The sequence below is a fragment of the Eleutherodactylus coqui genome, chromosome 1, assembly GCF_035609145.1.
Source record: "Eleutherodactylus coqui strain aEleCoq1 chromosome 1, aEleCoq1.hap1, whole genome shotgun sequence".
Classification (NCBI taxonomy): Eukaryota; Metazoa; Chordata; class Amphibia; order Anura; family Eleutherodactylidae; genus Eleutherodactylus; species Eleutherodactylus coqui.
In genome coordinates, this window is record NC_089837.1 from 458971470 (window position 1) to 458995966 (window position 24497).

The 24497-nt window shown below is 55.0% G+C and overlaps 2 protein-coding genes across 2 annotated transcripts in view; one reads left to right on the forward strand and one right to left on the reverse strand.

Moving 5' to 3' along the window:
* The window catches only part of LOC136583281 (uncharacterized), a 76104-nt gene extending 71572 nt beyond the window's left edge, over positions 1-4532 (reverse strand). Inside the window, exon 1 of the mRNA XM_066584236.1 lies at positions 4376-4532. The gene's annotated coding sequence lies outside the window, so the exon portion shown is untranslated. The remainder of the gene's footprint in view (positions 1-4375) is intronic.
* A 165-nt stretch (positions 4533-4697) lies between these two features.
* LOC136583299 (prefoldin subunit 5-like) lies at positions 4698-24115 on the forward strand. The gene is made up of 6 exons (XM_066584237.1): positions 4698-4825; positions 19265-19367; positions 19444-19475; positions 21303-21377; positions 21518-21623; positions 23816-24115. The coding sequence occupies exons 1-6, from the start codon at positions 4718-4720 to the stop codon at positions 23884-23886; spliced, it is 495 nt and encodes a 164-aa protein (XP_066440334.1). The 5' UTR covers positions 4698-4717; the 3' UTR covers positions 23887-24115.
* The last annotated feature ends 382 nt before the right edge of the window (positions 24116-24497 follow it).

Genomic DNA, 24497 nt, shown 5'->3' on the forward strand with positions numbered 1-24497 from the left:
TGCACGCCGACCGTACCGCATGGACACACAAGCGCACGCCGACCATACCGCATGGACACACACACACGCGCCCCGACCGTACAGCATGGACGCGCACGCACGCCGACCGTACCGCATGGACACACGCGCGCACACCGACCGTACCGCATGGACACACACACACAAGCGCACGCCGACCGTACCGCATGGACACACACACACACACACACGCCGACCGTACCGCATGAACACACACACACGCCGACCGTACCGCATGGACACACACACACGCACGCCGACCGTACCGCATGGACACACACACACACACACACGCCGACCGTACCGCATGAACACACACACACGCCGACCGTACCGCATGGACACACACACACGCACGCACGCCGACCGTACCGCATGGACACACACACACACGCACGCCGACCGTACCGCATGGACACACACACACGCCGACCGTACCGTATGGACACACACACACACACGCCGACCGTACCGCATGGACACACACACACACAAGTGCACGCCGACCGTACCGCATGGACACACACACACAAGTGCACGCCGACCGTACCGCATGGACACACACACACAAGTGCACGCCGACCGTACCGCATGGACACACAAGCGCACGCCGACCATACCGCATGGAGACACACACACGCGCGCGCGCCCCGACCGTACCGCATGGACACACACACGCGCACGCACGCCGACCGTACCGCATGGACACACGCACGCCGACCGTACCGCATGGACACACGCGCGCACACACGCCGACCGTACCGCATGGACACACACACACACACAAGCGCACGCCGACCGTACCGCATGGACACACACACACACACAAGCGCACGCCGACCGTACCGCATGGACACACACACAAGCGCACGCCGACCGTACCGCATGGACACACAAGCGCACGCCGACCGTACCGCATGGACACACAAGCGCACGCCGACCGTACCGCATGGACACACACACACAAGCGCACGCCGACCGTACCGCATGGACACACACACACAAGCGCACGCCGACCGTACCGCATGGACACACAAGCGCACGTCGACCGTACCGCATGGACACACAAGCGCACGTCGACCGTACCGCATGGACACACAAGCGCACGCCGACCGTACCGCATGGACACACAAGCGCACGCCGACCGTACCGCATGGACACACAAGCGCACGCCGACCGTACCGCATGGACACACAAGCGCACGCCGACCGTACCGCATGGACACACAAGCGCACGCCGACCGTACCGCATGGACACACAAGCGCACGCCGACCGTACCGCATGGACACACAAGCGCACGCCGACCGTACCGCATGGACACACAAGCGCACGCCGACCGTACCGCATGGACACACAAGCGCACGCCGACCGTACCGCATGGACACACAAGCGCACGCCGACCGTACCGCATGGACACACAAGCGCACGCCGACGGTACCGCATGGACACACAAGCGCACGCGCGCCCCGACCGTACCGCATGGACACACACACACACAAGCGCGCGCACGCACGCACGCCGACCGTACCGCATGGACACACGCGCGCACCCACACACGCCGACCGTACCGCATGGACACACGCGCGCACACCGACCGTACCGCATGGACACACACACACACACACACACACACACAAGTGCACGCCGACCGTACCGCATGGACACACAAGCGCACGCCGACCGTACCGCATGGACACACACACACGCGCGCGCGCGCCCCGACCGTACAGCATGGACACACACGCGCGCACGCACGCCGACCGTACCGCATGGACACACGCGCGCACCCACACACGCCGACCGTACCGCATGGACACACGCACGCACACCGACCGTACCGCATGGACACACACACACAAGCGCACGCCGACCGTACCGCATGGACACACACACACAAGCGCACGCCGACCGTACCGCATGGACACACACACAAGTGCACGCCGACCGTACCGCATGGACACACACACAAGCGCACGCCGACCGTACCGCATGGACACACACACAAGCGCACGCCGACCGTACCGCATGGACACACACACAAGCGCACGCCGACCGTACCGCATGGACACACACACAAGCGCACGCCGACCGTACCGCATGGACACACACAAGCGACGCCGACCGTACCGCATGGACACACACAAGCGACGCCGACCGTACCGCATGGACACACACAAGCGACGCCGACCGTACCGCATGGACACACACAAGCGACGCCGACCGTACCGCATGGACACACACAAGCGACGCCGACCGTACCGCATGGACACACACACGCCGACCGTACCGCATGGACACACACACGCCGACCGTACCGCATGGACACACACACACGCCGACCGTACCGCATGGACACACACACACGCCGACCGTACCGCATGGACACACACACACGCCGACCGTACCGCATGGACACACACACACGCCGACCGTACCGCATGGACACACACACACGCCGACCGTACCGCATGGACACACACACACGCCGACCGTACCGCATGGACACACACACACACACACACGCGCCGACCGTACCGCATGGACACACACACACAAGCGCACGCCGACCGTACCGCATGGACACACACACACAAGCGCACGCCGACCGTACCGCATGGACACACACACCCACAAACACACAAGCGCACGCCGACCGTACCGCATGGACACACACACATGCGCGCACACGCCGACCGTACCGCATGGACGGGGACACACACGCCGACCGTACCGCATGGACACACACACACACACACACACACACACACAAGCGCACGCCGACCGTACCGCATGGACACACACACGCGCGCGCGCGCGCGCGCGCCGACCATACCGCATGGACACACGCGCGCGCCGACCGTACCGCATGGACGGACACACACACACCGACCGTACCGCATGGACACACACACACACACACACACACACACACAAGCGCACAAGCGCACGCCTACCGTACCGCATGGACACACACACACACAAGCGCACGCCGACCGTACCGCATGGACACACACACACACACACACACACACAAGCGCACGCCGACCGTACCGCATGGACACGCACGCACACACAAGCGCACGCCGACCGTACCGCATGGACACGCACGCACGCCGACCGTACCGCATGGACACGCACACACACGCCGACCGTACCGCATGGACACACACACACGCCGACCGTACCGCATGGACACGGACGGGGAGAGACAGACGCGCGCGCGCGCCGACCGTACCGCATGGACACACGCGCGCGCACGCCGACCGTACCGCATGGACACACACGCGCGCGCACGCCGACCGTACCGCATGGACACACACACGCGCGCGCACGCCGACCGTACCGCATGGACACGCGCGCGCACGCCGACCGTACCGCATGGACACGCGCGCGCACGCCGACCGTACCGCATGGACACACACACAAGCGCACGCCGACCGTACCGCATGGACACACACACAAGCGCACGCCGACCGTACCGCATGGACACACACACGCGCGCACGCCGACCGTACCGCATGGACACACACGCGCGCACGCCGACCGTACCGCATGGACACACACGCGCACGCCGACCGTACCGCATGGACACACACGCGCGCACGCCGACCGTACCGCATGGACACACACGCGCACGCCGACCGTACCGCATGGACACACACACGCGCACGCCGACCGTACCGCATGGACACACACACGCGCACGCCGACCGTACCGCATGGACACACACACACGCGCGCACGCCAATAGGCACCCTACACACACACACACACACACACACACACACACACACACACACACACACACACACACACACACACACACTCATGCTAATAAGCACCACACACGCAAAACTGCACACTAATAGGTTCCCCCCCACACAACCACACGTGAATATGTACTGTGCACACAAACGTGTGCGCAAAAACGCATGCTAATAACACGCTAATGTACACACTAAAGTGCACGCACAAACGCGCCAATATGCATCGCTCACACACACACACACACACACACATGTGCCATATTCACACAACACAAGACAGCCTACATATGCTTCAACGTACTGAATACACACAAGCACATACCGCATACACAGAGAGCCACACGCTTATATGCTCTGGCTACACACGCTAATATGTACCACATACACACGACCACCACATATACTGTATAAGACACTAACACAACACACATACACGCTAACTACATACACCCATGAGCACATGCTAACACACCACACAGTAGCCTTACACACATATCCACACACTAATATGTACCACATAACAGCCCACGTGCTAATATGCGCCATATGTACTGTATAAACATGAGCACATGCTGGCGCACTCCACCTCACCCAGCTTCTAGTCGCGCTCCGGTGACTCCCCCAATCAGGTTGCTAAAATTGCAAAATAGGGCAGAAGTGGTGTGGAAAAAGTACCTGTGCCCCGGCTAACTATGGACCAAAACCCCGGCAGTAATGACAGCCCACGTGACGCCTTATAACAACTGACACGCGCGGAGACTCCCACAGTCACCAATCACATCCCAGCCGGCGCCATTATTGCCGAGCGCGCCCTCAGATCCCCGCGCACGCGCACTACAGCCCAAAGCGGAAGCCTTACCATAGAGAGCAGCCAGCACGGCAGAGCGGCCCCTGAGACAGCGGCTCACGCGAGAGCGCCGTAATTGCCGTGAGATGACCGCTACAAGGAGGAGCTCTGCCTCCTCCAAGATGGCGCAGACTGTGAACATTACAGATTTGTCTTTGCAACAGCTCGAGGGACTGAAAAGTCAGCTGGACCAGGTACAAGGGCAGCTACCAGCGGCGGGGCGGCTGCCATGTATGCTGAGACTTGTAGTCCTTGCACACCCCATTAATGGCAGAGCAGTGACTTCTCCCTGTGTCTGCGTACATGACAGCATATAGACATCTTTATGTGTCTTGACAAGGCTGAATGCACAGTGACCTGACCGGCATCGCACGACCGAGAGTCCCCATTCCTGACCGGCATCACAGGACCGAGAGTCCCCATTCCTGACCGGCATCACAGGACCGAGAGTCCCCATTCCTGACCGGCATCACAGGACCGAGAGTCCCCATTCCTGACCGGCATCACAGGACCGAGAGTCCCCATTCCTGACCAGGCATCACAGGACCGAGAGTCCCCATTCCTGACCAGGCATCACAGGACCGAGAGTCCCCATTCCTGACCAGGCATCACAGGACCGAGAGTCCCCATTCCTGACCAGGCATCACAGGACCGAGAGTCCCCATTCCTGACCAGGCATCACAGGACCGAGAGTCCCCATTCCTGACCAGGCATCACAGGACCGAGAGTCCCCATTCCTGACCAGGCATCACAGGACCGAGAGTCCCCATTCCTGACCAGGCATCACAGGACCGAGAGTCCCCATTCCTGACCAGGCATCACAGGACCGAGAGTCCCCATTCCTGACCAGGCATCACAGGACCGAGAGTCCCCATTCCTGACCAGGCATCACAGGACCGAGAGTCCCCATTCCTGACCAGGCATCACAGGACCGAGAGTCCCCATTCCTGACCAGGCATCACAGGACCGAGAGTCCCCATTCCTGACCAGGCATCACAGGACCGAGAGTCCCCATTCCTGACCAGGCATCACAGGACCGAGAGTCCCCATTCCTGACCAGGCATCACAGGACCGAGAGTCCCCATTCCTGACCAGGCATCACAGGACCGAGAGTCCCCATTCCTGACCAGGCATCACAGGACCGAGAGTCCCCATTCCTGACCAGGCATCACAGGACCGAGAGTCCCCATTCCTGACCAGGCATCACAGGACCGAGAGTCCCCATTCCTGACCAGGCATCACAGGACCGAGAGTCCCCATTCCTGACCAGGCATCACAGGACCGAGAGTCCCCATTCCTGACCAGGCATCACAGGACCGAGAGTCCCCATTCCTGACCAGGCATCACAGGACCGAGAGTCCCCATTCCTGACCAGGCATCACAGGACCGAGAGTCCCCATTCCTGACCAGGCATCACAGGACCGAGAGTCCCCATTCCTGACCAGGCATCACAGGACCGAGAGTCCCCATTCCTGACCAGGCATCACAGGACCGAGAGTCCCCATTCCTGACCAGGCATCACAGGACCGAGAGTCCCCATTCCTGACCAGGCATCACAGGACCGAGAGTCCCCATTCCTGACCAGGCATCACAGGACCGAGAGTCCCCATTCCTGACCAGGCATCACAGGACCGAGAGTCCCCATTCCTGACCAGGCATCACAGGACCGAGAGTCCCCATTCCTGACCAGGCATCACAGGACCGAGAGTCCCCATTCCTGACCAGGCATCACAGGACCGAGAGTCCCCATTCCTGACCAGGCATCACAGGACCGAGAGTCCCCATTCCTGACCAGGCATCACAGGACCGAGAGTCCCCATTCCTGACCAGGCATCACAGGACCGAGAGTCCCCATTCCTGACCAGGCATCACAGGACCGAGAGTCCCCATTCCTGACCAGGCATCACAGGACCGAGAGTCCCCATTCCTGACCAGGCATCACAGGACCGAGAGTCCCCATTCCTGACCAGGCATCACAGGACCGAGAGTCCCCATTCCTGACCAGGCATCACAGGACCGAGAGTCCCCATTCCTGACCAGGCATCACAGGACCGAGAGTCCCCATTCCTGACCAGGCATCACAGGACCGAGAGTCCCCATTCCTGACCAGGCATCACAGGACCGAGAGTCCCCATTCCTGACCAGGCATCACAGGACCGAGAGTCCCCATTCCTGACCAGGCATCACAGGACCGAGAGTCCCCATTCCTGACCAGGCATCACAGGACCGAGAGTCCCCATTCCTGACCAGGCATCACAGGACCGAGAGTCCCCATTCCTGACCAGGCATCACAGGACCGAGAGTCCCCATTCCTGACCAGGCATCACAGGACCGAGAGTCCCCATTCCTGACCAGGCATCACAGGACCGAGAGTCCCCATTCCTGACCAGGCATCACAGGACCGAGAGTCCCCATTCCTGACCAGGCATCACAGGACCGAGAGTCCCCATTCCTGACCAGGCATCACAGGACCGAGAGTCCCCATTCCTGACCAGGCATCACAGGACCGAGAGTCCCCATTCCTGACCAGGCATCACAGGACCGAGAGTCCCCATTCCTGACCAGGCATCACAGGACCGAGAGTCCCCATTCCTGACCAGGCATCACAGGACCGAGAGTCCCCATTCCTGACCAGGCATCACAGGACCGAGAGTCCCCATTCCTGACCAGGCATCACAGGACCGAGAGTCCCCATTCCTGACCAGGCATCACAGGACCGAGAGTCCCCATTCCTGACCAGGCATCACAGGACCGAGAGTCCCCATTCCTGACCAGGCATCACAGGACCGAGAGTCCCCATTCCTGACCAGGCATCACAGGACCGAGAGTCCCCATTCCTGACCAGGCATCACAGGACCGAGAGTCCCCATTCCTGACCAGGCATCACAGGACCGAGAGTCCCCATTCCTGACCAGGCATCACAGGACCGAGAGTCCCCATTCCTGACCAGGCATCACAGGACCGAGAGTCCCCATTCCTGACCAGGCATCACAGGACCGAGAGTCCCCATTCCTGACCAGGCATCACAGGACCGAGAGTCCCCATTCCTGACCAGGCATCACAGGACCGAGAGTCCCCATTCCTGACCAGGCATCACAGGACCGAGAGTCCCCATTCCTGACCAGGCATCACAGGACCGAGAGTCCCCATTCCTGACCAGGCATCACAGGACCGAGAGTCCCCATTCCTGACCAGGCATCACAGGACCGAGAGTCCCCATTCCTGACCAGGCATCACAGGACCGAGAGTCCCCATTCCTGACCAGGCATCACAGGACCGAGAGTCCCCATTCCTGACCAGGCATCACAGGACCGAGAGTCCCCATTCCTGACCAGGCATCACAGGACCGAGAGTCCCCATTCCTGACCAGGCATCACAGGACCGAGAGTCCCCATTCCTGACCAGGCATCACAGGACCGAGAGTCCCCATTCCTGACCAGGCATCACAGGACCGAGAGTCCCCATTCCTGACCAGGCATCACAGGACCGAGAGTCCCCATTCCTGACCAGGCATCACAGGACCGAGAGTCCCCATTCCTGACCAGGCATCACAGGACCGAGAGTCCCCATTCCTGACCAGGCATCACAGGACCGAGAGTCCCCATTCCTGACCAGGCATCACAGGACCGAGAGTCCCCATTCCTGACCAGGCATCACAGGACCGAGAGTCCCCATTCCTGACCAGGCATCACAGGACCGAGAGTCCCCATTCCTGACCAGGCATCACAGGACCGAGAGTCCCCATTCCTGACCAGGCATCACAGGACCGAGAGTCCCCATTCCTGACCAGGCATCACAGGACCGAGAGTCCCCATTCCTGACCAGGCATCACAGGACCGAGAGTCCCCATTCCTGACCAGGCATCACAGGACCGAGAGTCCCCATTCCTGACCAGGCATCACAGGACCGAGAGTCCCCATTCCTGACCAGGCATCACAGGACCGAGAGTCCCCATTCCTGACCAGGCATCACAGGACCGAGAGTCCCCATTCCTGACCAGGCATCACAGGACCGAGAGTCCCCATTCCTGACCAGGCATCACAGGACCGAGAGTCCCCATTCCTGACCAGGCATCACAGGACCGAGAGTCCCCATTCCTGACCAGGCATCACAGGACCGAGAGTCCCCATTCCTGACCAGGCATCACAGGACCGAGAGTCCCCATTCCTGACCAGGCATCACAGGACCGAGAGTCCCCATTCCTGACCAGGCATCACAGGACCGAGAGTCCCCATTCCTGACCAGGCATCACAGGACCGAGAGTCCCCATTCCTGACCAGGCATCACAGGACCGAGAGTCCCCATTCCTGACCAGGCATCACAGGACCGAGAGTCCCCATTCCTGACCAGGCATCACAGGACCGAGAGTCCCCATTCCTGACCAGGCATCACAGGACCGAGAGTCCCCATTCCTGACCAGGCATCACAGGACCGAGAGTCCCCATTCCTGACCAGGCATCACAGGACCGAGAGTCCCCATTCCTGACCAGGCATCACAGGACCGAGAGTCCCCATTCCTGACCAGGCATCACAGGACCGAGAGTCCCCATTCCTGACCAGGCATCACAGGACCGAGAGTCCCCATTCCTGACCAGGCATCACAGGACCGAGAGTCCCCATTCCTGACCAGGCATCACAGGACCGAGAGTCCCCATTCCTGACCAGGCATCACAGGACCGAGAGTCCCCATTCCTGACCAGGCATCACAGGACCGAGAGTCCCCATTCCTGACCAGGCATCACAGGACCGAGAGTCCCCATTCCTGACCAGGCATCACAGGACCGAGAGTCCCCATTCCTGACCAGGCATCACAGGACCGAGAGTCCCCATTCCTGACCAGGCATCACAGGACCGAGAGTCCCCATTCCTGACCAGGCATCACAGGACCGAGAGTCCCCATTCCTGACCAGGCATCACAGGACCGAGAGTCCCCATTCCTGACCAGGCATCACAGGACCGAGAGTCCCCATTCCTGACCAGGCATCACAGGACCGAGAGTCCCCATTCCTGACCAGGCATCACAGGACCGAGAGTCCCCATTCCTGACCAGGCATCACAGGACCGAGAGTCCCCATTCCTGACCAGGCATCACAGGACCGAGAGTCCCCATTCCTGACCAGGCATCACAGGACCGAGAGTCCCCATTCCTGACCAGGCATCACAGGACCGAGAGTCCCCATTCCTGACCAGGCATCACAGGACCGAGAGTCCCCATTCCTGACCAGGCATCACAGGACCGAGAGTCCCCATTCCTGACCAGGCATCACAGGACCGAGAGTCCCCATTCCTGACCAGGCATCACAGGACCGAGAGTCCCCATTCCTGACCAGGCATCACAGGACCGAGAGTCCCCATTCCTGACCAGGCATCACAGGACCGAGAGTCCCCATTCCTGACCAGGCATCACAGGACCGAGAGTCCCCATTCCTGACCAGGCATCACAGGACCGAGAGTCCCCATTCCTGACCAGGCATCACAGGACCGAGAGTCCCCATTCCTGACCAGGCATCACAGGACCGAGAGTCCCCATTCCTGACCAGGCATCACAGGACCGAGAGTCCCCATTCCTGACCAGGCATCACAGGACCGAGAGTCCCCATTCCTGACCAGGCATCACAGGACCGAGAGTCCCCATTCCTGACCAGGCATCACAGGACCGAGAGTCCCCATTCCTGACCAGGCATCACAGGACCGAGAGTCCCCATTCCTGACCAGGCATCACAGGACCGAGAGTCCCCATTCCTGACCAGGCATCACAGGACCGAGAGTCCCCATTCCTGACCAGGCATCACAGGACCGAGAGTCCCCATTCCTGACCAGGCATCACAGGACCGAGAGTCCCCATTCCTGACCAGGCATCACAGGACCGAGAGTCCCCATTCCTGACCAGGCATCACAGGACCGAGAGTCCCCATTCCTGACCAGGCATCACAGGACCGAGAGTCCCCATTCCTGACCAGGCATCACAGGACCGAGAGTCCCCATTCCTGACCAGGCATCACAGGACCGAGAGTCCCCATTCCTGACCAGGCATCACAGGACCGAGAGTCCCCATTCCTGACCAGGCATCACAGGACCGAGAGTCCCCATTCCTGACCAGGCATCACAGGACCGAGAGTCCCCATTCCTGACCAGGCATCACAGGACCGAGAGTCCCCATTCCTGACCAGGCATCACAGGACCGAGAGTCCCCATTCCTGACCAGGCATCACAGGACCGAGAGTCCCCATTCCTGACCAGGCATCACAGGACCGAGAGTCCCCATTCCTGACCAGGCATCACAGGACCGAGAGTCCCCATTCCTGACCAGGCATCACAGGACCGAGAGTCCCCATTCCTGACCAGGCATCACAGGACCGAGAGTCCCCATTCCTGACCAGGCATCACAGGACCGAGAGTCCCCATTCCTGACCAGGCATCACAGGACCGAGAGTCCCCATTCCTGACCAGGCATCACAGGACCGAGAGTCCCCATTCCTGACCAGGCATCACAGGACCGAGAGTCCCCATTCCTGACCAGGCATCACAGGACCGAGAGTCCCCATTCCTGACCAGGCATCACAGGACCGAGAGTCCCCATTCCTGACCAGGCATCACAGGACCGAGAGTCCCCATTCCTGACCAGGCATCACAGGACCGAGAGTCCCCATTCCTGACCAGGCATCACAGGACCGAGAGTCCCCATTCCTGACCAGGCATCACAGGACCGAGAGTCCCCATTCCTGACCAGGCATCACAGGACCGAGAGTCCCCATTCCTGACCAGGCATCACAGGACCGAGAGTCCCCATTCCTGACCAGGCATCACAGGACCGAGAGTCCCCATTCCTGACCAGGCATCACAGGACCGAGAGTCCCCATTCCTGACCAGGCATCACAGGACCGAGAGTCCCCATTCCTGACCAGGCATCACAGGACCGAGAGTCCCCATTCCTGACCAGGCATCACAGGACCGAGAGTCCCCATTCCTGACCAGGCATCACAGGACCGAGAGTCCCCATTCCTGACCAGGCATCACAGGACCGAGAGTCCCCATTCCTGACCAGGCATCACAGGACCGAGAGTCCCCATTCCTGACCAGGCATCACAGGACCGAGAGTCCCCATTCCTGACCAGGCATCACAGGACCGAGAGTCCCCATTCCTGACCAGGCATCACAGGACCGAGAGTCCCCATTCCTGACCAGGCATCACAGGACCGAGAGTCCCCATTCCTGACCAGGCATCACAGGACCGAGAGTCCCCATTCCTGACCAGGCATCACAGGACCGAGAGTCCCCATTCCTGACCAGGCATCACAGGACCGAGAGTCCCCATTCCTGACCAGGCATCACAGGACCGAGAGTCCCCATTCCTGACCAGGCATCACAGGACCGAGAGTCCCCATTCCTGACCAGGCATCACAGGACCGAGAGTCCCCATTCCTGACCAGGCATCACAGGACCGAGAGTCCCCATTCCTGACCAGGCATCACAGGACCGAGAGTCCCCATTCCTGACCAGGCATCACAGGACCGAGAGTCCCCATTCCTGACCAGGCATCACAGGACCGAGAGTCCCCATTCCTGACCAGGCATCACAGGACCGAGAGTCCCCATTCCTGACCAGGCATCACAGGACCGAGAGTCCCCATTCCTGACCAGGCATCACAGGACCGAGAGTCCCCATTCCTGACCAGGCATCACAGGACCGAGAGTCCCCATTCCTGACCAGGCATCACAGGACCGAGAGTCCCCATTCCTGACCAGGCATCACAGGACCGAGAGTCCCCATTCCTGACCAGGCATCACAGGACCGAGAGTCCCCATTCCTGACCAGGCATCACAGGACCGAGAGTCCCCATTCCTGACCAGGCATCACAGGACCGAGAGTCCCCATTCCTGACCAGGCATCACAGGACCGAGAGTCCCCATTCCTGACCAGGCATCACAGGACCGAGAGTCCCCATTCCTGACCAGGCATCACAGGACCGAGAGTCCCCATTCCTGACCAGGCATCACAGGACCGAGAGTCCCCATTCCTGACCAGGCATCACAGGACCGAGAGTCCCCATTCCTGACCAGGCATCACAGGACCGAGAGTCCCCATTCCTGACCAGGCATCACAGGACCGAGAGTCCCCATTCCTGACCAGGCATCACAGGACCGAGAGTCCCCATTCCTGACCAGGCATCACAGGACCGAGAGTCCCCATTCCTGACCAGGCATCACAGGACCGAGAGTCCCCATTCCTGACCAGGCATCACAGGACCGAGAGTCCCCATTCCTGACCAGGCATCACACGACCGAGAGTCCCCATTCCTGACCAGGCATCACACGACCGAGAGTCCCCATTCCTGACCAGGCATCACACGACCGAGAGTCCCCATTCCTGACCAGGCATCACACGACCGAGAGTCCCCATTCCTGACCAGGCATCACACGACCGAGAGTCCCCATTCCTGACCAGGCATCACACGACCGAGAGTCCCCATTCCTGACCAGGCATCACACGACCGAGAGTCCCCATTCCTGACCAGGCATCACACGACCGAGAGTCCCCATTCCTGACCAGGCATCACACGACCGAGAGTCCCCATTCCTGACCAGGCATCACACGACCGAGAGTCCCCATTCCTGACCAGGCATCACACGACCGAGAGTCCCCATTCCTGACCAGGCATCACACGACCGAGAGTCCCCATTCCTGACCAGGCATCACACGACCGAGAGTCCCCATTCCTGACCAGGCATCACACGACCGAGAGTCCCCATTCCTGACCAGGCATCACACGACCGAGAGTCCCCATTCCTGACCAGGCATCACACGACCGAGAGTCCCCATTCCTGACCAGGCATCACACGACCGAGAGTCCCCATTCCTGACCAGGCATCACACGACCGAGAGTCCCCATTCCTGACCAGGCATCACACGACCGAGAGTCCCCATTCCTGACCAGGCATCACACGACCGAGAGTCCCCATTCCTGACCAGGCATCACACGACCGAGAGTCCCCATTCCTGACCAGGCATCACACGACCGAGAGTCCCCATTCCTGACCAGGCATCACACGACCGAGAGTCCCCATTCCTGACCAGGCATCACACGACCGAGAGTCCCCATTCCTGACCAGGCATCACACGACCGAGAGTCCCCATTCCTGACCAGGCATCACACGACCGAGAGTCCCCATTCCTGACCAGGCATCACACGACCGAGAGTCCCCATTCCTGACCAGGCATCACACGACCGAGAGTCCCCATTCCTGACCAGGCATCACACGACCGAGAGTCCCCATTCCTGACCAGGCATCACACGACCGAGAGTCCCCATTCCTGACCAGGCATCACACGACCGAGAGTCCCCATTCCTGACCAGGCATCACACGACCGAGAGTCCCCATTCCTGACCAGGCATCACACGACCGAGAGTCCCCATTCCTGACCAGGCATCACACGACCGAGAGTCCCCATTCCTGACCAGGCATCACACGACCGAGAGTCCCCATTCCTGACCAGGCATCACACGACCGAGAGTCCCCATTCCTGACCAGGCATCACACGACCGAGAGTCCCCATTCCTGACCAGGCATCACACGACCGAGAGTCCCCATTCCTGACCAGGCATCACACGACCGAGAGTCCCCATTCCTGACCAGGCATCACACGACCGAGAGTCCCCATTCCTGACCAGGCATCACACGACCGAGAGTCCCCATTCCTGACCAGGCATCACACGACCGAGAGTCCCCATTCCTGACCAGGCATCACACGACCGAGAGTCCCCATTCCTGACCAGGCATCACACGACCGAGAGTCCCCATTCCTGACCAGGCATCACACGACCGAGAGTCCCCATTCCTGACCAGGCATCACACGACCGAGAGTCCCCATTCCTGACCAGGCATCACACGACCGAGAGTCCCCATTCCTGACCAGGCATCACACGACCGAGAGTCCCCATTCCTGACCAGGCATCACACGACCGAGAGTCCCCATTCCTGACCAGGCATCACACGACCGAGAGTCCCCATTCCTGACCAGGCATCACACGACCGAGAGTCCCCATTCCTGACCAGGCATCACACGACCGAGAGTCCCCATTCCTGACCAGGCATCACACGACCGAGAGTCCCCATTCCTGACCAGGCATCACACGACCGAGAGTCCCCATTCCTGACCAGGCATCACACGACCGAGAGTCCCCATTCCTGACCAGGCATCACACGACCGAGAGTCCCCATTCCTGACCAGGCATCACACGACCGAGAGTCCCCATTCCTGACCAGGCATCACACGACCGAGAGTCCCCATTCCTGACCAGGCATCACACGACCGAGAGTCCCCATTCCTGACCAGGCATCACACGACCGAGAGTCCCCATTCCTGACCAGGCATCACACGACCGAGAGTCCCCATTCCTGACCAGGCATCACACGACCGAGAGTCCCCATTCCTGACCAGGCATCACACGACCGAGAGTCCCCATTCCTGACCAGGCATCACACGACCGAGAGTCCCCATTCCTGACCAGGCATCACACGACCGAGAGTCCCCATTCCTGACCAGGCATCACACGACCGAGAGTCCCCATTCCTGACCAGGCATCACACGACCGAGAGTCCCCATTCCTGACCAGGCATCACACGACCGAGAGTCCCCATTCCTGACCAGGCATCACACGACCGAGAGTCCCCATTCCTGACCAGGCATCACACGACCGAGAGTCCCCATTCCTGACCAGGCATCACACGACCGAGAGTCCCCATTCCTGACCAGGCATCACACGACCGAGAGTCCCCATTCCTGACCAGGCATCACACGACCGAGAGTCCCCATTCCTGACCAGGCATCACACGACCGAGAGTCCCCATTCCTGACCAGGCATCACACGACCGAGAGTCCCCATTCCTGACCAGGCATCACACGACCGAGAGTCCCCATTCCTGACCAGGCATCACACGACCGAGAGTCCCCATTCCTGACCAGGCATCACACGACCGAGAGTCCCCATTCCTGACCAGGCATCACACGACCGAGAGTCCCCATTCCTGACCAGGCATCACACGACCGAGAGTCCCCATTCCTGACCAGGCATCACACGACCGAGAGTCCCCATTCCTGACCAGGCATCACACGACCGAGAGTCCCCATTCCTGACCAGGCATCACACGACCGAGAGTCCCCATTCCTGACCAGGCATCACACGACCGAGAGTCCCCATTCCTGACCAGGCATCACACGACCGAGAGTCCCCATTCCTGACCAGGCATCACACGACCGAGAGTCCCCATTCCTGACCAGGCATCACACGACCGAGAGTCCCCATTCCTGACCAGGCATCACACGACCGAGAGTCCCCATTCCTGACGAGGCATCACACGACCGAGAGTCCCCATTCCTGACCAGGCATCACACGACCGAGAGTCCCCATTCCTGACGAGGCATCACACGACCGAGAGTCCCCATTCCTGACCAGGCATCACACGACCGAGAGTCCCCATTCCTGACCAGGCATCACACGACCGAGAGTCCCCATTCCTGACCAGGCATCACACGACCGAGAGTCCCCATTCCTGACCAGGCATCACACGACCGAGAGTCCCCATTCCTGACCAGGCATCACACGACCGAGAGTCCCCATTCCTGACCAGGCATCACACGACCGAGAGTCCCCATTCCTGACCAGGCATCACACGACCGAGAGTCCCCATTCCTGACCAGGCATCACACGACCGAGAGTCCCCATTCCTGACCAGGCATCACACGACCGAGAGTCCCCATTCCTGACCAGGCATCACACGACCGAGAGTCCCCATTCCTGACCAGGCATCACATTGAACTGGATCATATTTTCCTCCAGCAGGTTTCGGGGTATTCTGTAGCTTCCAAATTGTATAGTGTGCACACATCATCGACCAGATCAGACACAAATGCCGGTCTAAGCTGAGTCTGCCCTTACAATGTGTAGAGCCTCAGGCTTTATTGTAACACATGATACCTGCCCTTTAATGGGCGTGCAACAGATTACATCAGTAACATATAGGATTCTCATTTGTCGGATCATATAGAATCCCCCACCCCTCTTCAAAGTCCAGTGTGTAAGCCAGTCCTTTGTTCTATCAGCATGTGGTCAAAACTGAAAGTATCTCTTTGTTGCAGAAGTTAGTATGGAGAAGTTTCTGTGTGGGGGATGGGAAAGGACTCGGAAAACACTCAGTATTGAATACAGGTATCTGTCGGTGAGGGTGTCGTCTCTCACTGTGTAGGAATCGGTGCGAACTCTCGACTTTGTCAGGTAGAGTAGGGCCTCCAAGAGACTCTGCACCACTGCACCATTCTCAATTGGTTGTCCTGCTGAGGTAAAAACTGTCTGGCCTTCCATATTGGGCCGTAATCATGAGCTATGCCAGATGCATACCAGGAGTCAGTGTAAAGGGTTGCCGTCCTACCTTTCGCCACTCTACTCGCCTCAGTGAGGGCCTTCAGTTCCGCTTCTTGTGCTGAGACATGCGGAGGAAGAGCTTCTGCTTCTAGGACATCTTGTTGTGTGACCACTGCTTATCCGATGTGGAGTCATCAATCCTCACCCTGGTACCATCTGCAAAAAGCTCAACATATACATTGTCAACAGAGGTTCCGGTAACTGTTTGCATACCTGCAGTTTCTTGCTGTATCAGTACTAAATAATCATGTTGATGTTCTATTTCACATGGATCAGAATCTTGTAGCACAAAATCATTTATTTCCTTTTTATTTATTTCATTTATTTATTTTTTTTAAATCCCAATAGCTGATCTACAACCCCTAGATCACCTATGACCTAGATCACCTATGCCTCCCCCCTTTTGAACTGGAATACTCAATGGAAAAAGAGTAATTGCGTTCAAACTAGTAGAACGTTGAAAAAGGAAACCAAGAGGCACAAAAACAAGCACTTTGTAGGTCAAGGTGACATTGTATGCAGCAAAGTCTGAGCGAAAATATCCTGTAGAGTTTTTTTTTTTTTTTTTCCATGTCGCAGTTAGCATTTTTAACACAAGGGGGCGCAACACAAGCAAAATTTACAATCACCCAGTGTAATAGTATTTCAAGGAACGTCAATGTTTAACTTTCACTCTCCTATCGGAATGTAATGATAGCTTCAGTGTAGACTGACACTAGAATATACAAAAGACTTAAGGAAAAAAACTAAAGAATACGGATGAATTGACATCCTACTCTGAGCAATTAAGTCCCTCTTTCCTACATAACTAAAATTACTTCATCAAATTGCGTGAAAAAGTTTGCTGGGTGACTATAGGTAAATTATTCCATCTGTAGGAGCCTTCCTTAACATCATCTGTCTGAGCATCCATTGGAGAAGCAGCCAGTGGAAAACAGCCCCTGGGAACACACCATGAGAGAGCGTCCCCTGTCATGTATTCCCGGCCTCTGTCTCCCATGCATCAACTCCAATCTTCCATACACTATAAACCAGCTTAGTCATCTACTATGTCCTAAGCTGCATCTTCACAAAGAACAAAGGTTTGTTTTCCTGAACGTATCACACATCCAAGGTGGCCACATTTTGGAGTGTAACAAAGTCTGGTCAAACAAGACCTTACTTCAGACAATCATGATGTTAGCACTGGATACAGTGGCATTGGGGAATGTAGACCTCCCGAGTGCAGCAAGATGGCCGCCAGAGGCGCTACTTTGATAGTTCGGACTTTTACGGACGCGGCGATACCAAATACATATTTTTAGTTTAGTTCGTTTTTTTAATAATAGATATGGCAACAGGGGGGTGATTTAAAGTTTTTTACAACTTTTTTTTTTCAATAAAAAAAAACTTTATTGATTTTTTTTTTTAACATTACTTTGAAGTCCCCCCGGGGGACTTTAAGATGCGATGCTTTGATCGCTCCTGCAGTATGACGTAATGCTATGGCATTACGTCATACTGCTTTTTGACAGGCAGTCTATCAAGCCACCCTGTGTGCATGGCTTGATAGGCAGTCTGTTAAGGCAGTCCTGGGGCCTTTCATTAGGCCCCCGGCTGCCATGACACCTGCATGACTCCCCCGATCTCACCGCGGGGAGGCCGTGCGGGGATTTAAATGCCGCTGTCAGATTTGACAGCGGCATTTAAATGGTTAATAGCCGCGCGCGGCTGTTGCCCACGGGTGTCAGCTGTAATGAACAGCTGACGCCCGCACTGTATGAAGAGAGGTTGCATCGCAACCTCTTTTCATACATACCCCGCGGCCACAGGACGTACCGGTACGTCCTTGTTCGTGAAGGGGTTAATGGAAGCCGCCCGGGTGTATCCGCAGAAGAATGGAGCATGCTGCGATTTGTTTTCCGGACCAAAAGGTCCACAAATCAAATCTGCATGCTTTTTAACCCATTTGCGGACGGCGGCTTGATTTGTGGATCTACAGCACAGATTCCGCAAATCATATTTGCCCGTGGACATGAGGCCTTATGCAGCTTGCTGTTGTGTGACACATATGACTTTGTAGTGCAAGTCTAAAAAAAAAACAAAAAACACCCCTAGACCAGGAATTAGTTCACTGCTGTACAAGTTTGTTTACCCCCCTGTATAACAAGTGATGAAGTGACTGGAGGGTAATTCTGCGTTGCACCTAATAGATCTTGTATTTGCATTGCAGGAACTTGAGTTCCTCTCCTCCTCCATCGCGCAGCTGAAAGTGGTGCAGACAAAGTACGTGGAAGCCAAGGAATCCCTGAGCGTGTTACATAAGAGTAATGAAGGTCGGTGACGGCGCCGCCTCTCACTTATTACATGTCCCTTTATATTCACTAACCTTCTACTCTTCTTTTTTGACAGGGAAAAAAGTGCTTGTTCCCCTGACCAGTTCTGTATCCTTCTGATGATGGAAGAGTGACTTCACATTGGCGCAATATGAGCCATTTTACAAGCGCCGATCGGCTTGTTTACATGGTCTTCACATAGGCTGCTTCCACATATATGGTGAATAAGCGATGGTACATATAATCGTTCATTCCCCCCACACTTTCATTGTCGGGCGCACATCCAGTGTCTTAGGTAGATGCGTTTCCGACAACAATTATTTCCGCAGTATTAAAGGGGTTGTCTCGCGGCAAACCTCAAAATTTTACCTTACCCCATTCCCCCTGTCACCCCCCTGGCATAAAATAGCAAATTAAAGCGGTTTTTAAACCGCTTGCTACTCACCGATCCGATGAAATAAGGACTTTAAAAAATCTTCTCACAAAGATGACCGCCGGTACTTTCCCAGGGATGCACTGCGGTTTTCTCCCATGGTGCACCGCGGGTCTTCTCCCATGGTGCACCATGGGCTCTGTGCGTTCCATTGCCGATTCCAGCCTCCTGATTGGCTGGAATCAGCACACGTGACGGGGTGGAGCTACGATCACGACGCGGTGACCAGCTCTCTGGCACGAGCGGCCCCATTCACCAGGCAGAAGACCGCACAGCGCAAGCGCGTCTAAAAAAGCAAGAAGACATCAGAATTAGACGGATCCATGGTGACGGGGACGCTAGCAACGGAGCAGGTAAGTGAATAACTTCTGTATGGCTCATATTTAATGCACGATGTATATTACAAAGTGCATTAATATGGCCGTACAGAAGTGTATAACCCCACTTGATTTCGCGAGACAACCCCTTTAAGGATCAGATCAGCTGACAAATAAGCGTTTACTCACTTGTTGGCTGATAACGGCTCTGTTTGGGTCAGCGAACTTTGAGATGAACATTTTGTTTCTGATCGTTGGCCTTTATGGGTATTCCCCTCTCGGGAATCCTATTGCAATGTGTTTGAAATCGCTAAATAATCCATTCACCCATAGGATGTATATTCTCAAAATGCTCTGTTCTCCAGCTATTGTTTCCTTTGCTCTCTGGTTGTTTACCGCTTGTTGCTAGGGAAACGGACCACCTCTTCTATGGAAAGACTTTAAGGTGGCTGGGCTGAAAGCTAGTGTACATGCGCTCCTAAGATCCCAGCCAGCAAATTCAGATGAAAAGTACGCAAGTGCTGACTGCCTCTATTTCATTCCATAGGCAAGGTGGCTGGCTTTCCTGGCAACGACCAGTAAACAACCAGAGGGCAGGGAATCAATATAAGCGTCGGCATGGGTTATATAAAGAAAAACTTTGTGACCGCCTGTGTGAGTACTCAGTCATGCGCAGAACAATTTCACTGCCGTATGCAGAACCACAGCTGGGTTCACAGATGTAAAACGCTGCAGGAGCCCCACATTGGTTTACGCGGCCCGGCCTGTAAGAATTTACCACATGTTAACAGTGTGATGATTAACCCCTTCCAAGTTAAACATGTATGATACTGGGAGCTGCCTATGACTTCCAATCAATAGGTCTATATATATATATATATATATATATATATATAGTGGTCTGTAACTCATTTGCTTTCTGCACGACTGTAAAAACCTGTACAGTAAATATATAGAATATTTTTGCATGAATTTTTCCCAAACTAAATGCTAATGTGTACTAAAAATGTCACCTAAAGAATGTAGCTGCAAAATCTGAGAACTTTACCGAACTGAAGTATGCCCCGTACTGTATGCAGTAAACGTGATCCACGCCATTCAAGAGTTTAGTGCTGAAACTGTAACTAAAAATGACTTCTTAATTTGGTCGGTTGGTATAGATTTCTTAATTCCGCCTTCCTGCAGATGTATGTGCCTGGTACACTTAGCGACGTATCCAATGTTCTCATAGATGTGGGCACCGGATATTACGTGGATAAGGTAAGTGTTCTCGCACTGTACGCTGTTATAGTAGCCTGTGGAGTTCTACGTCCACATTGGTGACTGGAATATACTGCATCTACTGTAGATCCAGGCGTCTTATTTCTGTCTTATCTGTCACATCTTGAATTTCTCTCTAGAATGTGGGTGATGCCAAAGATTTCTTCAAGAGGAAGATTGATTTCCTTACAAAGCAAATTGAGAAGATTCAGCCCGCTCTACAGGAAAAACACGCCATGAAGCAAGGTGATGCCATGTTTTATATTGCAGTAGGGTCATGAAGTGCACAAATGTACTGTAGATCATGAAGGTGAACTGCAGGTAAATGTATGCTAGGAGGTTGAGGTCTTTACAATGGGACATCTACAGGGTGAGTCGAGTCTCCATACAGTTTGCATACATTGTTATTCCTCTACACATGTTACAGGATACATTCATGATACAATTTACAGCATGTTTGGTGTGATTGACTTGGTGACCCCGACCCTGCCAGCCGTATCGCAGTGATCCATTCCTCGGCTGTCAGCGGCATCGCTTATGTGGACCTGCAAAACACATGTGTAGAGACTTTTGACTGGCCCTGTATATGAGAAGCTTTACAGATGACACATTTATAGAGCTCCTTGTTGCTCCATGATCTTTGGGAATCTCGCCATAGTCATGGCTTTAGATAGAAAATGTGGATGTGTGAAGCAAAGCTGGGGTTTTGGAGCCCCCTTTTAGAATAACGGCACTAATAGTTATGTTCTCAACTACAGTACTGTGCTAAAGTTTGTTTTCAAAACTAGAAGTGGTAATAGTTTATTTTTGTCAATTAAGTAAATGCAAAATAGATAAACAACAAAGAAATCGAAGGCTGGAGTGACACGTGCAAAAAGACAAAACATGCAAGAATGCTTCCGTTGATTGCAATGGGCAGTTAGTTCAAAAAGTGCTATTTTTGTGCTCAAATGCGCAGGAAAATAGAGCATGCTGCATTTTTTTTTTGCATGAATGTAATACGTGTAAAATATGCTGCAAGTATGAAATCAATGGGTTCTGTTTGCTGCATATTGTCCATGCACAACGCTGCACAAATACGCCCGTGTGAAACAGGCCTAAATCAAACCAATATTTGGTGTGACCATCCTTTGCCTTCAAAACAGCATTAACTGTTCTTGGTACACTAGTACACTGTTTTTGAAGGCACTTGACAGGGAGATCTTGTATAAATGTAGGCTTGCTCAAATCCTTCTGTGTCCTCATGTAGTCCCAGACAGACTCGATGACGTTGAGATCAGGGCTCTGTGATGACCATATTATCACTTCCAGGACCCCCTGTTCTTTTCTACACTGTATATAGATCTTAATGACATTGGCTGTATATTTGGGGTTGTTGTCTTGCTACAGAATAAATTTGTAGCCAATCAGGGGTCTCCCTGATGGTATTATAGGCAGATACTTATCCATCATGCATTTCTCAGTATTGGGGATTTGGTCAGAATTAATGGTGTCCTCAACTCCATTTACTGAAATATAGCCTCACACTTGCAAGGAACCTCCAGCATGCTTCAATGCTACCTGCAGGCACTCGTACTGCTCTCTCATCCCACAAACATTGACTCATCAGTCCAGAGCACCTGCTGCCATATTTCTAGGCTTTCGTGCACAGTTGAGTTCCTTGGTCTTGTTTCTACATTGAACATACGGCTTCTTAGCCGCAATTCTTCTAGCGAGATGACTTCAAACAGTAGATGGGTGTACCAGGTCGCACTAGTTTCTGCCAGTCATGAGTGAATGGCACGGCTGGACATTTTCCAATGTGTAACTCGTGAAAAAAGGAATCCATAGTAAGTATGGTGTTTAGGGGCAATTACAGCTTAGTGCAGATAGGGATTGGCATGTACATGGTTATGTGCAGGAAACTGAGTAAGTTACCAAAATTGATGCTACATGGACAATATTTGTACATGGTTTTTAGAAGGTTGGTGATGCACAACATACTGCAGTAGTGTCTGCATCAGTAATACGGACATGTTTCACAGCCTGACCGCTGGTCTCCTGACCTGAACGCTAGGCATCAGATTCCTATGATGTTCGGAGTTTCGCTCAGGCCAGCATATGCGTTCATATTATGGACACAAAAATACAGCCCAAAAACATTGGTGTGCGGAAGGCCTCAAGGAACTGGTCACCTAGGGTGGTTGTGCAGTGCATAGACACAACATTATGGAGCTCTTGGGAAGTAGTTCAGTGGTCAAGCTGCTGCTTCAGTCTGGAGTTCCACTTTCATCCTCCACAAGGAAATTATGCAAAAACGACCATTCACGGGCAACAACCTGTTATCCTTTCAAAGTCCTTCATACACAGCAGCGTCCCGTCACCTTGTGATTTGTCTCTACTGTTGTGGCTTTATATGTAATGCCGCTTTATAATCCTTTTTATGTTTATCTCTGCAGCGGTGATGGAAATGATGAGTATAAAAATCCAGCAGTTGACAGCGGCTCAGGCCGGGACATCCAAGGCCTAGTCCAGGCTACAGATACTCTTCACAGAAGCTGCTGCGGTGAAGGATGATCACCAGTATCCCAGGCCATATCTGCCAATGCAGTAAATCCTTTCACTACATCCGACACCAGCAGAGTCTTTCCGCAGAGACTTGTGGCAGTTCTACGGCTTCCCCAGCCAAGGGGTTAATTTATTTGTTTTTTGTTTAATTTTTTTTTTATTTGAAAGATTTAAAAGCATTTAAACTAGAAGTTATGGATTATTCTCTTTATTTTGGCTTTAGTTGTGTTTTGGCTTCTGTATGAAAATCGTTAGGCTTCTACTATCAAACTGTACTGATTGTGAGAAATCACTGTACCTGTAGGACATACTTCTAATTATGAATTATTCACATATAAACTGCAACAAAGGTCAAATGGAATGGGGGAGATGTACTAATCCTCTAGTGGTTATTGTGTAACCTGTGACCAGGCCATCTAATAGTGCTCTGTATGTGGCAAGTTACTAATGCTGGATGACAAACTGGCTACATCTCTATACCCTTTTGTCTAACTTAACCCGGTGTAACAGGCCATACTATACCCCCAGTCCGCACTAAACCTGCTGATAAAAAGGGCCTAGGCCAGATTATAC